Source organism: Neoarius graeffei, chromosome 22, assembly GCF_027579695.1.
Source record: "Neoarius graeffei isolate fNeoGra1 chromosome 22, fNeoGra1.pri, whole genome shotgun sequence".
NCBI lineage: Eukaryota > Metazoa > Chordata > Actinopteri > Siluriformes > Ariidae > Neoarius > Neoarius graeffei.
Window position 1 is genome coordinate 24634182 of NC_083590.1, and position 13247 is coordinate 24647428.

Below are 13247 nucleotides of genomic sequence, written 5' to 3' on the forward strand. Positions count from 1 at the left end.
TTGCATCCCATTTATTTCTTACCTGCTGATGTTTCTCAAATTCCAATTTGATGGGAGACTTGATGCAGTTACACGTGTCCTGGTAGGTCTGTTTCAGGGCAAGATCCATCAGGTGCTTGTGATAGGCCCCTGCCATGTTCCCACAGACAAATATGATGACGTTGGCCAACATCTGTACACAGAGAGACAAAACACACCCAGAGTTTGGCTTTGTTATATTCGGATATATAATTTTCTGAATTGGAAAGCTGCTTTACGTATTGACATTATCAGTCCACAAGGGGTTGTGTTAATGAATTTATAAGATCAAGAAAAAACAGTGACGCTTAGCCATATAATACACCAGGACATCAATGTAGAAGGTGTAAAACGGAAAAACCATCTCATCTCAGTGGTCATCAGCACTTCAGAGAGCTCAAGATGCCTCAAACAAATGAAATAAGGAGACATTTTGTGAATACACACTCGGAAGAGAGTACCCACTGCCCAGTTCTGTATACAGTGGATATAAAAAGTGTACACACCCCATTAAAATGATATATATATATTTTTTTTACATCAGAAAAACCTGAGACCATGATAAATCATTTCAAAAATTTTCCCACCTTAATGTGACCTATAACCTGTACAATTCAATTAAAAAACAAACAAATCTGTTCGGGGGAAAAACATAAAAAATTAAAAATGTGCAAGAAGCTGGTTGCATAAGTGTGCACACCCTTAAACTAATACTTTGTTGAAGCACCTTTTGATTTAATTACAGCATTCAGTCTTTTTGGGTTCACACCTGCTGTCAATTAAAATGACTCTGATTAACCCCAAATAAAGTTCAGACATTTACTCAGGTGCATCCTCCAGCAAACGCCAGGGTTCACAGAGAGCTTACAAAGCGTCAACGGGATCTCATTGTTGAAAGGTATCAGTCAGGAGAAGGGTACACAAACATTTCCACGGCATTAGATACACCATGGAGCACAGTGAAGACCGGCATCAAGAAGTGGAGAAAATATGGGACAACAGTGACATTACCGAGAACTGGATGTCCCTCCAAAATTGATGAAAAGACAAGACGCAAACTGGTCAGGGAGGCTGCCAAGAGGCCGACAGCAACACTGAAGAAGCTGCAGGAATTTCTGGCAAGTACTGGTTGTGTACTACATGTGACAACAATCTCCCGTATTCTCCATATGTCTGGACTATGAGGTAGGGTCGCAAGACGGAAGCCTTTTCTTACAAAGAAAAAAATCCTGGTTAAATTTAGCAAAAAAATACATCAACTCTCCCAAAAGCATGTGGGAAAATGTGTTCTGGTCTGATGAAACCAAGGTTGAACTTTTTGGCCACAAATCCAAAAGGTATGTTTGGCGCAAAAACAACACTGTGCATCACCAAAAGAACCCCATACCCACGGTGAAGCATGGTGGCGGCAGCATCATGTTTTGGGGTTGTTGTTCTTCAGCTGGAACAGGGGCTTTAGTCAAGGTGGAGGGAATTATGAACAGTTCTAAATACCAGTCAATTTTGGCCCAAAACCTTCAGGTGTCTACTAGAAAGCTGAAGATGAATTTCATCTTTCAGCACAACAATGACCCCAAGCATACATCGAAATCAACAAAAGAATGGCTTCACCAAAAGAAAATTAAAGTTTTGGAACGTCCCAGCCAGAGCCCAGACCTAAATCCAATTGAAAATCTGTGGGGTGACCTGAAGAGGGCTGTGCACAAGAGACGCCCTCGCAATCTGACAGATTTGGAGCGCTTTTGCAAGGAAGAGTGGGCAAATATTGCCAAGTCTCGATGTGGCAGGCTGATAGACTCCGACCCAAAAAGACTGAATGCTGTAATTAAATCAAAAGGTGCTTCAACAAAGTATTAGTTTAAGGGTGTGCACACTTATGCAACCAGCTTATTGTACATTTTTAATTTATGTTTTTCCACCTAACAGATTTGTTTGTTTTTCAATTGAATTATACAGGTTATAGGCCACATTTAAGGTGGGAAAAGTTCTGAAATTATTTATCGTGGTCTCATTTTTTTTTTACATCAGAAAAAAACTTTCATTTTAACGGGGTGTGTTCACTTTATATCTGCTGTACGTTCCCCTTCAGACCCTCGTGATTACATGGCATGGCTGTGTATCAACAGGAAGAGGGGAACAAACCTTCCCAACTGTGGCATCTCTGGGAAATGAACATGGGTGCCAGAAACAGGATGTAGCCAAGAACACCACTCAAGTGCATCAATCATTTTAATTAGCCTCCAGGACCTCCGGCCATTATTACTCAGACACACACTATTAGCAGGTTAACCTGATCCAACAGTGGCAATTACACTGTTCTCTTCAACAATTAAAAACCACACAGAAGCAGGAGCTCCCCCTTTTTGTGTGTGTTTTTTCCTGAGAAAACAATGTTTGCCCTTTAATGCTCACATGCAGAAGATTAGCTGGGGAACATCTGCTGTTTACTCTTCTTTTTCTTCTTAGCTCCTTGTGGAGCATAAGGCGAGGCACAGATCTTTCCACCTCTTGGTCTTTCTTCCAGCTCCGCCACACCATTCTGTTCCTTTCTCCTCCACATTTCTTTTGGTCTTCTTCTCCTGCACTTTCCCTCGGGTACCCGTGTCAACCCTGCCATAGCTGGTCCCAAGCCCAGTTGAGAAAGGAGGAGTGTTGGGCAATGGGTCGCAACCTATTCTTGTAAAACAGATGCTTGCTACAGAAACAAGGGACAGACTGAGCTATTTACTCTGCTGCTTAGTATGTCTTTCTCCTTCTCTACAATCCTTTTTTTGTTTGTTTGACGAACTAGCAGGGCGTATTACTGCACATTATGATCACCCAGAATTTTAACTCTAATGCAGGAAACAGTCTCAAGCATATACACAGACAGAGTGGTGCGAAAAACAAAAAACATCCAACGAGCATCAATTCTACGTGCAGAAATGCCTTGTTAATGAAAGAGACCAGAAGAGAATGGCCAGAGTGGTTCAAACTGGGGAAGCAGCACGGGGAAGCCATGGCCTCATGGTTAGAGAAGCAACTTTGGGACCAAAAGTTCACCGGTTTGAGTCCCTAGACCAGTAAGAATAGCTGAAGTGCCCTTGAGCAAGGCACCTAACCCCCAGTTGCTCCTCAGGTGTGTTGTACGTCGCTCTGGATAAGAGCGTCTGCTAAATGTCTAATGTAATGAGCTGCCATGAAGGCTACTCAAATAACCATTTTACAACCGTGGAGAGCTGAGAAGCATCTCAGAATGCTGAACATGTCAAACCTTACAGAAACGAAGGAGGTTCCACACTCCTGTCAGCCAAGAACATGAATCTGAGGCTATAGTGGACACAGAGTCACCTAAAATGGACTGGAAAAAGACCAGGTGACATTTAGTGTGCAATCAGGTCTTTAGGTGGCATGGTGGTGTAGTGGTGAGCACTGTCGCCTCACAGCAAGAAAGCTCTGGGTTCGAGCCCAGCGGCCGGCAGGGGCCTTTCTGTGTGGAGTTTGCATGTTCTCCCCGTGTCTGCATGGGTTTCCTCCGGGTGCTCCGGTTTCCCCCACAGTCCAAAGACATGCAGTTAGGTTAACGTGGGGCGGCCTTGGGCTGAAGTGCCCTTGAGTAAAGTACTTAACCCCTGACTGCTCCCTGGGTGCTGTAGTATGGCTGCCCACTGCTCTGGGTGCGTGTGTTCACTGCTTCAGATGGGTTAAATGCAGAGGATGAATCTCATTGTGCTTGAGTGTGCATGTGACAAATAAAGGCTTCTTCTTCTTCCTTCCTGGAAATGAGGCCTCTGGCTTCTTAGGAACATCTTCAATAAAGAAAAAAGTGTGTATATCGGTCATGGAAGAGCTCTTTTAATAAGTGACTCTGCTCACTGTAAAAGACAAACGACAGATCCAGGCCAGTGAAGAGCGTTGCTGGCTTAATTAGAAACCACACACTCCTGTAATCACACTCCTGACTCATCACTAGTGCTCATTAATCTCAGGACCACACAAGTACATCAGGCCAGATCATCGCTCCAGAATATTCAGGGTTAAAAACAGAACGTCTGAAAAAGCATTCAGTTATTTTTAGGAAGTCTTTCAGAAAGCAAGAGGTGAAAGATCTTAAGAAAGCGTCTTTGGGATCAATGTAGAAGTGCATTAGAAGAGAAAGGACACTGTCTAATTAGTTAACAAGAACGAAGCTGAGCACAGAGGGATGCGAAAAACATTGCGGCCCACAAGGTAAAAAATACAAGTGCGAAATCACTGTGAGCTATTATTTCAAGTCCAATTAATCTAAAAATGGTTTCTTTCAATAAAAGAGCAGAGTGAGAGACTGACTAATCAGCAAAAACAGCATGAGAACAGGCACATGGCAGTTCCTCACCAACTAAAATAAAAGTGGCAGGAAATGGACCAAACGCACTACAAGGATTTTGTTCATTTTCAAGCCAGGGTTGACACTTAATAAAGAAATAAAGTGCAGTGTGCCGTTTTGAGTTTAATGGAGAACCGGTGGTTCGTTCTTGTTGAATTGTGCAGGCCGAGTTGCTATGGGAACTGAGCTGGTGATTAACCTCTGGTTAAAACAATCATTTTCCAAAAAGCTCCCATTTGCTCACTGCATGGTGCAATTCACCAGGAAAGTGACGGTACATACATGTGAGCTGTTCTTCAGAAAAACGAGCAAATCTGGAAATATCACAGAATGTCATTTTTAGCATCCGAGTCACAGTTGTTGGGTTTTTTTTTCCAGATACATAATTTTGATATAATTGGAAAATTGTGTTGGAGTACGTGGGCCACCATTTGATGATCCCAGTGCCAAGAATTCTCGAGTTAGGTGTATACAGATAAGTGTGATGATAAAGTTGGCTAGAACATCAGGACATGTACATAGAGCGCATGCTGGAACGGGCTGGGCGCTGTCATTCCTCAGTATTTCTCCTCTCCTGTGAGGTCACTGTGAAACAGACACAGTGTGTTATAAAGCAGGGGAAGCTGTCTGGTCTGCACTTGGTTCTGGCAGACTGGCCTCATCCACAGGGAAACATGCCCAATGCATGACGCCACATCACAATGCCACGTCTACGACAAAAACAAGGCCATTTTATTGTCTCTCATCCAAATTCACTGCATTCATTCATGTGCTTTGTGTTATGTAGTGAAGTAATTGATGCATGTACAGGACTGTGCAAAAATGGCTTAAAAATAATGAAATTAAATGTTTCAACATTAAAAAAAAATTCTATAAACAGTAATCAGTAAGCCATAATAAAGGAAAGTCAATATTTGGTGTGAGATGACCCTTTGAGATATAATTTATATATGGGTCTGTCTCAGAAACTGGGTACTGTGGGGGTACCCCACTAAATATACTCAGTCGAGCAACCATACGGTTTTGAATGGTGATCTCATCTCATCTCATTATGTCTAGCCGCTTTATCCTGTTCTACAGGGTCGCAGGCAAGCTGGAGCCTATCCCAGCTGACTACGGGCGAAAGGCGGGGTACACCCTGGACAAGTCGCCAGGTCATCACAGGGCTGACACACAGACAACCATTCACACTCACATTCACACCTACGGTCAATTTAGAGTCACCAGTTAACCTAACCTGCATGTCTTTGGACTGTGGGGGAAACCGGAGCACCCGGAGGAAACCCACGCGGACACGGAGAGAACATGCAAACTCCGCACAGAAAGGCCCTCGCCGGCCACAGGGCTCGAATCCAGACCTTCTTGCTGTGAGGAGACAGCGTACACCACCGTACTGCCCGATGAAAGAAATAATACAGATAAAACTAAATCTTTGATGTGAATACTCTATTCAGAATTTGGCAAAAATTCTGCAAATTTGTGGGAAAATGGCGGCTTGATCTGGGACATGATAAATGGTCGACTGCATCGCATTCCCTTCAAAAGGCTGTAGTCCACTGAAAAGTCTACAGTTATCACTAATTGTATTTTAAGTTGTAACTTTATACACGTAAGGATTGGTGCGCTCACAGAATAATCATAACCGTAATAAAACATCATGCAAAATATTTCATCACCGTTGTAACTCCATTTTCCGCAAAACCAAAACCAATACGATCGCGTGTTTTGCTCTAAACGGAAAGCCTCAGGGTCGAGGTCACGACCTCACCAAAAGTAGGAACTTAAAATCACTACGCCATATAAAAATTTAGTTATAAATCTGCGATTTTGTTTTTTAAAACGAAAGCTGAAAGTTAGGTATAGAATATGTTTCTTACAGAATATGTTACGATGGTAGCTGGTCTTGTATGAATTTCTGAGCTATAAAATGAGTTGTGGTCTATTTTTTACCGTAGCGTGTTATTTGTGTGCGGGGAAGGACACACATTAACAATTTGCATGTGTAGAATGGAATTTTCCACTCCAGCAGTTAGAAGTTGATCATGCTTCCATTTGCGGTCTTTCTGTTACGCGGGTGATCTGTTGGGACGTTATCACTGAAAAGGTGAGTTTTGACAGTTTTATTTTGTTTTAGTCTTGCAGTATAAGGCAATATAATGTTTCTTTTTCATCTTACTTTCATATTTTGTAGTGTTTGCGTATTTTTGGCCAATATTTTGCAACCACGGTCAATTTAGATCGAGCTTTTGATAGAATCTCCGGCCAGTCATTTTGCCCCGCCCCCGCCTCGTGCTCCGTCCGGTGTGGTAGTGATGTCCCGTTGCTCGCGCGCCGCAGCAGAGACCCGCGCGACCTTCAGCCGGTACAGTCGCTGTTCTTTTACCACCGCCGTTATTCTCATCTTTCCGGTGTGTTCTTGATTTTTCCATTGTGTCCTATTTCGCCATATTAAATCCCCAAAATGTATCATATTATTCATATTTAAGTGAATAATCAATTCAGTCATCATAACTTGGCATTTCAAAAAGAGGAAATTTATTCAATATTTTCACTCATCTGTGAAGGAGGGGCTTTAATTCTTCATGATGGAGTTATTTTATACGTAAATCAATTTTACAAAAGCATTTGAATTGCAATAAAAAAAAATTTCCACAGTGGCGGCCAGATAAAGCAAGATACTCTCTTTATTCTTATTAAACATGACAAAAGGAACATTGAGTGTTCGGAAAATGCAAAAAAAAAAGTAAAAATCGAAAATGTATTTTTTGACCATAATATCCCAAATGAGAGACCAGTTTCTGAGACAGTCTCATATATATATATATATATATATATATATATATATATATATATATATATATATATATATATAAACTGAGGTCCAGTGAGTGCAGTTTTATGCGGAAATGATCTGTAGGTTTTCCTGAGCATCTTCCAGAACCAGCCGCAGTTCTTCTGGACACTTTGACTGTCACACTCGCTTCTTCATTTTGCACCAAAACCCAGCAGCCTTCATTATGTTTTCTTTTTTAATCTGAAAAGTGCTCTCTTATGTAATATGCTGCTTAGATACAAACTTTTTTGTGTGTGATGATAGATTGTATCACTCAGACGAGACCCTCAATGACGGCGTAGCTCACTCTGGCCCTGTCTAGTCCAGAAGGAACGATTTAAAGTGTCCCACCTTGCACAATAAATGTTGCAAGCTACTGTATATACACTATATACAAGCTACTGTAAATCCAGAAGCGATATCTACCCTAGGAATACCGACCTATTTACCAGAAAGAATCCAAAACAATGAGGAATTGACTGAGAAGAAGCGATTTTTATTGAACTGCTTATAAAGACTTAATTAGTCCATAACTGCATTAATAATTGTAATTTCACAAATCTGGGTAGATGTTCATATGCACCCTTGGTCCCCCTACCTTCATGCCAGAAAGAATTGAAATCAGTGAAGAATTGAGGGAGAAGAATTGATGTGTGGAAACTGCTCGTTAGGGATTGATTAATTACTCCATATCTTCATTATTAATTGCAATCATGCAAATTTGGGTAAACACTATATACACCCCTGGCAGACCTACCTTCTTGCTAAAAAGAATAAAAATCGGTGAAGAATTGAGACAGAAGAAGTGATTTTCGTGAAATATGGATGACGCCGAACAGACAACGGACGACACATGATGGCATAAACTCATCACCTGTCAGCCGGATGAGCTAATAACCACTCCAGCTCTAGACAGTCGGAAGCAAACTGAGACTGAGACATGGCTTTAGTCTTGTAGCAAGTGCATCATTAACAGTGTTGAACTTGATTCTAACTAACTTTTGGATAAAAAGTCTACACATCTACTGATGCTCTCCAGCGTGGTACTTATTTCCCTTTCAAAACCCTTTGAAGAAGGTTATCCAAGAAGGGTCGTCTTTTCATATTCAGAATAAATTAATGATCACATTTCCATTAATACTGGGCTTCCAGTGTAACACACATGAGGGGAAATGAAGGCTATTTACGTGCATGAGCTTTCACGGAGATCTTTTCTGACTGTGAATTTCCTTGTTCTATATAAAACACAATAACGAGCAGCACGACAAACTGCATCAAGAGGATTACGTACAGTGAAGGCAGCGCATTTGCACATTACAGTCAAGAACACAATAAACCATGGCATCTTTCCAGCAAAGTTACATTTTTATTGTTTCCCCATTTGTACACACACCGTAGATTAAAAAAAGAGTTTCTAGGATCATAGTGTAATATATAAAACAGCACACAGAAACTTCACTGAGGCAGAAACTGCTTTCGCTACCTTTTTTTTTCTTTTAGTTTTATAGGCCAAACTGTGTCCTATTTCCAACTTTCTGCTGCTCGCATCTGTGCTGCACGCCAGTGAATAAAAATAGCCAAGAAAAGATGCTCGCAACACACAGACCTCAAAAACCCCACACAAATAAAAAAGACTCACCTGCCAGATGAGTGGCTCGGCATGTCGTGTTGTGTTGGAGAGGCACACGCTGAGGACCAGAGTGTGGGAGGAGGAGGTGAGGATGCTGGCGATGATGGCGTCCCGCATGGAGAACGGGAGCATGGTGTAAACCACGAACACTATGAACAGAAAGAAAGAGACCTGCGATGGACAGAGAAGAGAGAGAGAGAGAGAGAGAGAGAGAGAGAGAGAGAGATATTAAAATCAGAAGTGAAGAAAAACCTTGAAAGATTCAAAATGGAGCCCAGGCTCGTGTGTGTGATTCTACTTCATTATCACTGAAGAAAGTGTGAAGATGCTTTCACATATGCAGTGTTTCGTCTGTTTGAAATTAAACTCCCTATTTGTGCAGACGAGAACACAAAAATCGAACGAGACCAAAAGAGAGTGTGTGAGTGACGTCGTCTTAGTTCTGTTACAGTGAGAAAGTCATTAAACGCTGAATTGACTTGACTGCAGGAAGTAAAGCAAACTACGGCTCTGTCCCTTGGCATAAACTGAGCACGGAGAAATCTGAACAAAAAGTGGAGATAATAAACGAGACCGTCAGTGACTGCGTAGCTCACTCGGGCCCCGTCTAATCCAGAAGGAACGATCTAAACTGGGCCACCTTGCACAAGAAATGTTGCAAGCTATATACACTATATACAGGCTATATATAGAAGCTACCATATATACACCCTTGGAATACCTATTGGCCAGAAACAATCCAAAACGGCGAGGAATAGACCGAGAAGAAGCGATTTTTTTTTATTGAACTGCTTATTAAGGCATAATTAGTCCATAACTTCATTAATAATTGTAATTAAGCAAATCTGGGTAGAAATTATATGCACCCTAGGTAGCCCTACCTTCCTGCCAAAAAGAATCAAAATCGGTGAAGAATTGAAGGAGAAGAAGCGATTTGTGTGGAAACTGCTCGTTAGGGATTGATTAATTACTCCATATCTTCATTATTAATTGCAATTATGAAAATCTGCGTAGAAGCTATCTATATGCACCCCAGGCAGACCGACCTTCCTGCCGAAAAGAATAAAAATCGGTGAAGAATTGAAGAAGCAGCAGCGATGTGTGTGGAAACTGCTCATGAGGGATTGATTAATTACTCCATATCTTCATTATTAATTGCAATTATAAAAATGTGCATAGAAGCCATATACACCCCGGACGACCTACCTTCCTGCCAAAAAGAATAAAAATCAGTGAAGAATTGAGACAGAAGAAGCAATTTTCGTGAAATGTACCGTAGATGACGCCGGATGGATGACGGACAACACATGACGGCATAAACTCATCACCTGTTGGCCGGATGAGCGAATAAATGCAGGATGCAATAACTTTGCTATTTACTGTATATAATTATCTAGTAATTTATTGAGCATAATCTCTGTTGTTGTCCATGCTTTATGATTTTAGTAATATCCACTCACATTTAGTAAAAATTTGTTTGTCACTGTATTTTTGACCAGTGAATAAAGGCAGCCATGACTTAAAGGTTAGAATAGCAGCCTGGGGACCAAAAGGTCACGGGTTTGATTCCTGGGACGGGCAGGAAATATGTGAGGGGACTTGAGTGAATGAACAGCACTTTCCCGTCCCTCTGGATCATGACTTCATGGCTGAAGTACCCTTGAGCAAGGCACCCAACCCCTAACTGTTCCCTGGGTGCTGTAGCATACATACACTACTGTTCAAAAGTTTGGGGTCACCCAGACAATTTTGTGTTTTCCATGAAAAGTCACACTTTTATTTCCCACCATAAGTTGTAAAATGAATAGAAAATATAGTCGAGACATTTTTCTGGCCATTTTGAGCATTTAATCGACCCCACAAATGTGATGCTCCAGAAACTCAATCTGCTCAAAGGAAGGTCAGTTTTATAGCTTCTCTAAAGAGCTCAACTGTTTTCAGCTGTGCTAACATGATTGTACAAGGGTTTTCTAATCATCCATTAGCCTTCTGAGGCAATGAGCAAACACATTGTACCATTAGAACACTGGAGTGAGAGTTGCTGGAAATGGGCCTCTATACACCTATGGAGATATTGCACCAAAAACCACACATTTGCAGCTAGAATAGTCATTTACCACATTAGCAATGTATAGAGTGGATTTCTGATTAGTTTAAAGTGATCTTCATTGAAAAGAACAGTGCTTTTCTTTCAAAAATAAGGACATTTCAAAGTGACCCCAAACTTTTGAACGGTAGTGTATGTGTGTGCGCTCGTCGCTCACTCGTACGTGTTCGCTGTTTCAGATGGGTTAAATGCAGAGGAGGAATTTCACTGTGCTCGAGTGTACATGTGATAAATAAAGGCTTTTCAGCTGAACTCGCCAACCAGCTCAACCAATATTTTTTGCTTTCTGGTTCATTTACTTACAGCACCAGTCAAAATTCTGGACATCCCTTCTAACTCAATGTTTTTCTTTATTTTTATTAATTAAACGTTAAGTCACTTCCTGTCTTAAAGTCCTGTCTTTACTTAGTTGAGCAGGTCTTGACATAATACTGTATGAATTACTACAGTTGTGGATGGAAAAGGGCTATTTATTAATTTAGTATTTATAGGCATATCAGACGCTCGCTGGCCGTGCTGTGAAAATTATCCATGCAGACGCTCATCTAAGTTTCCCAAACTGTCATTGCTTAACTCTTGAATATTTTCTATCATGAATATTATCATTAAAAAGCTTATAATCTCTGCTTTCCAAAGAAATGTATCTCGTTAAGATCTGTTCAGTACTTTGAGAGTAACGGCAGGTTGAATTTGGTACAACAGAGTAAAAACTCTGCTTGTGGGACATCTGGAAACTGCCGGTGCTTTTCTTTATGAATCATGGGAAAGCGGTCAGGCTCTCTCTCTCTCCTGATCGGTTTCCAACTGGATTACTCGTGAATATCAAATGAGATAACTTTTATAGCGATGTTCTCTCGCTCTCACTGTTTCTGATGAAGGATTCAGCAAAATTTTCCGTCTGCTAGTTTTGATGTTATGATTCACGGGAGACTTTGAAGTGAGTTTTCGTAGCTTTACCTACTTATTTTTTCAAATCAAACTGATTCATGTAAATAAATAACTATTTTAGAATATAACCGGAGTCGTTTTGATGAAAAATATTGAGATCTTTGTGGTCGGAATGAGATTTAAAAAAACCAGAAGTCAGAAATGCGAGTGTCAATTTCAATTCAATTTATGTGAATTGTTTATTGGATGTGGATCACAGAGTTTTTCCGAGGTTCGCCTTGAAAGCTGTGAATATTATCATTTATATTCTTTCATATAAACACTCATCGGCCCTACTTTTGAGAAATTCAAAGGCCTACAGAGCACAAAGAGGGTATTAGAAATAATCTTTTATTACTTTTTTTAATTGAGTGTACCGATTTAACGTTTTACCTAATTAGCATAATCAACACGAATTAAATGCTAATTTAAAATGAATTTTTTAAACTTTGCATTCTGTATACAACCATCTATGTGCTGCCAATTGCCATGTAAATATCTTCTCATCTCATCTCATTATCTCTAGCCGCTTTATCCTGTTCTACAGGGTCGCAGGCAAGCTGGAGCCTATCCCAGCTGACTACGGGCGAAAGGCGGGGTACACCCTGGACAAGTCGCCAGGTCATCACAGGGCTGACACATAGACACAGACAACCATTCACACTCGCATTCACACCTACGGTCAATTTAGAGTCACCAGTTAACCTAACCTGCATGTCTTTGGACTGTGGGGGAAACCGGAGCACCCGGAGGAAACCCACGCGGACACGGGGAGAACATGCAAACTCCACACAGAAAGGCCCTCGCCGGCCACGGGGCTCGAACCCGGACCTTCTTGCTGTGAGACAACGGCGCTAACCACTACACCACCGTGCCGCCCCGTGTAAATATCTTGAAAATAAAAAATTAAAAAAAGAGTTATTGAAAAAAAAACCATTTGAGCTCATTGGTTAATGGGGCCCATTTTGGGACCATGTGATGCTCAGACAGAAAATTACAGAAGTTTAATAAAAATTAAGCCTTTTTTTCCCCCAATCTTTGATTTGTAATATCTTAAGAACGGATAAACGTATTTTAATTCTGTAAAAAGTATGTTGTCCTGCATTCATTTCTGAATTCAGTGGGAGCAGTTTGGATTGAATTTTCACCTGATATGCCTAATATTTACTGTATTGTTATTATTTACTATTTAATCTCAGACACATTAAGAAGGCAAGAAACTCGTCCATTAATTCGAGGCACAGCTGTAACTGAAAAGCGTTCCAGGTGACGACCTCATGAAGCTGGTTGAGATAATGCCAGTAGTGTGTAAAGCGTCATCAAGGTAAACGCTGGATACTTTGAAGAATCGAAAATATCATATAAAAACACTTTTTTGTTTACCACA

The 13247-nt window shown here is 40.9% G+C and overlaps 1 protein-coding gene across 2 annotated transcripts in view; it reads right to left on the reverse strand.

The window, feature by feature from the left end:
- adcy2b (adenylate cyclase 2b (brain)) overlaps window positions 1-13247 on the reverse strand; it is a 173973-nt gene that overhangs the window by 110626 nt on the left and 50100 nt on the right. For both annotated transcript variants that reach the window (XM_060904680.1, XM_060904681.1), the window contains exons 3-4: window positions 8836-8997; window positions 23-172 (exon numbers count right to left, since the gene is read on the reverse strand). In XM_060904680.1, the coding sequence (XP_060760663.1) occupies window positions 23-172; window positions 8836-8997 (312 nt within the window). The remainder of the gene's footprint in view (window positions 1-22; window positions 173-8835; window positions 8998-13247) is intronic.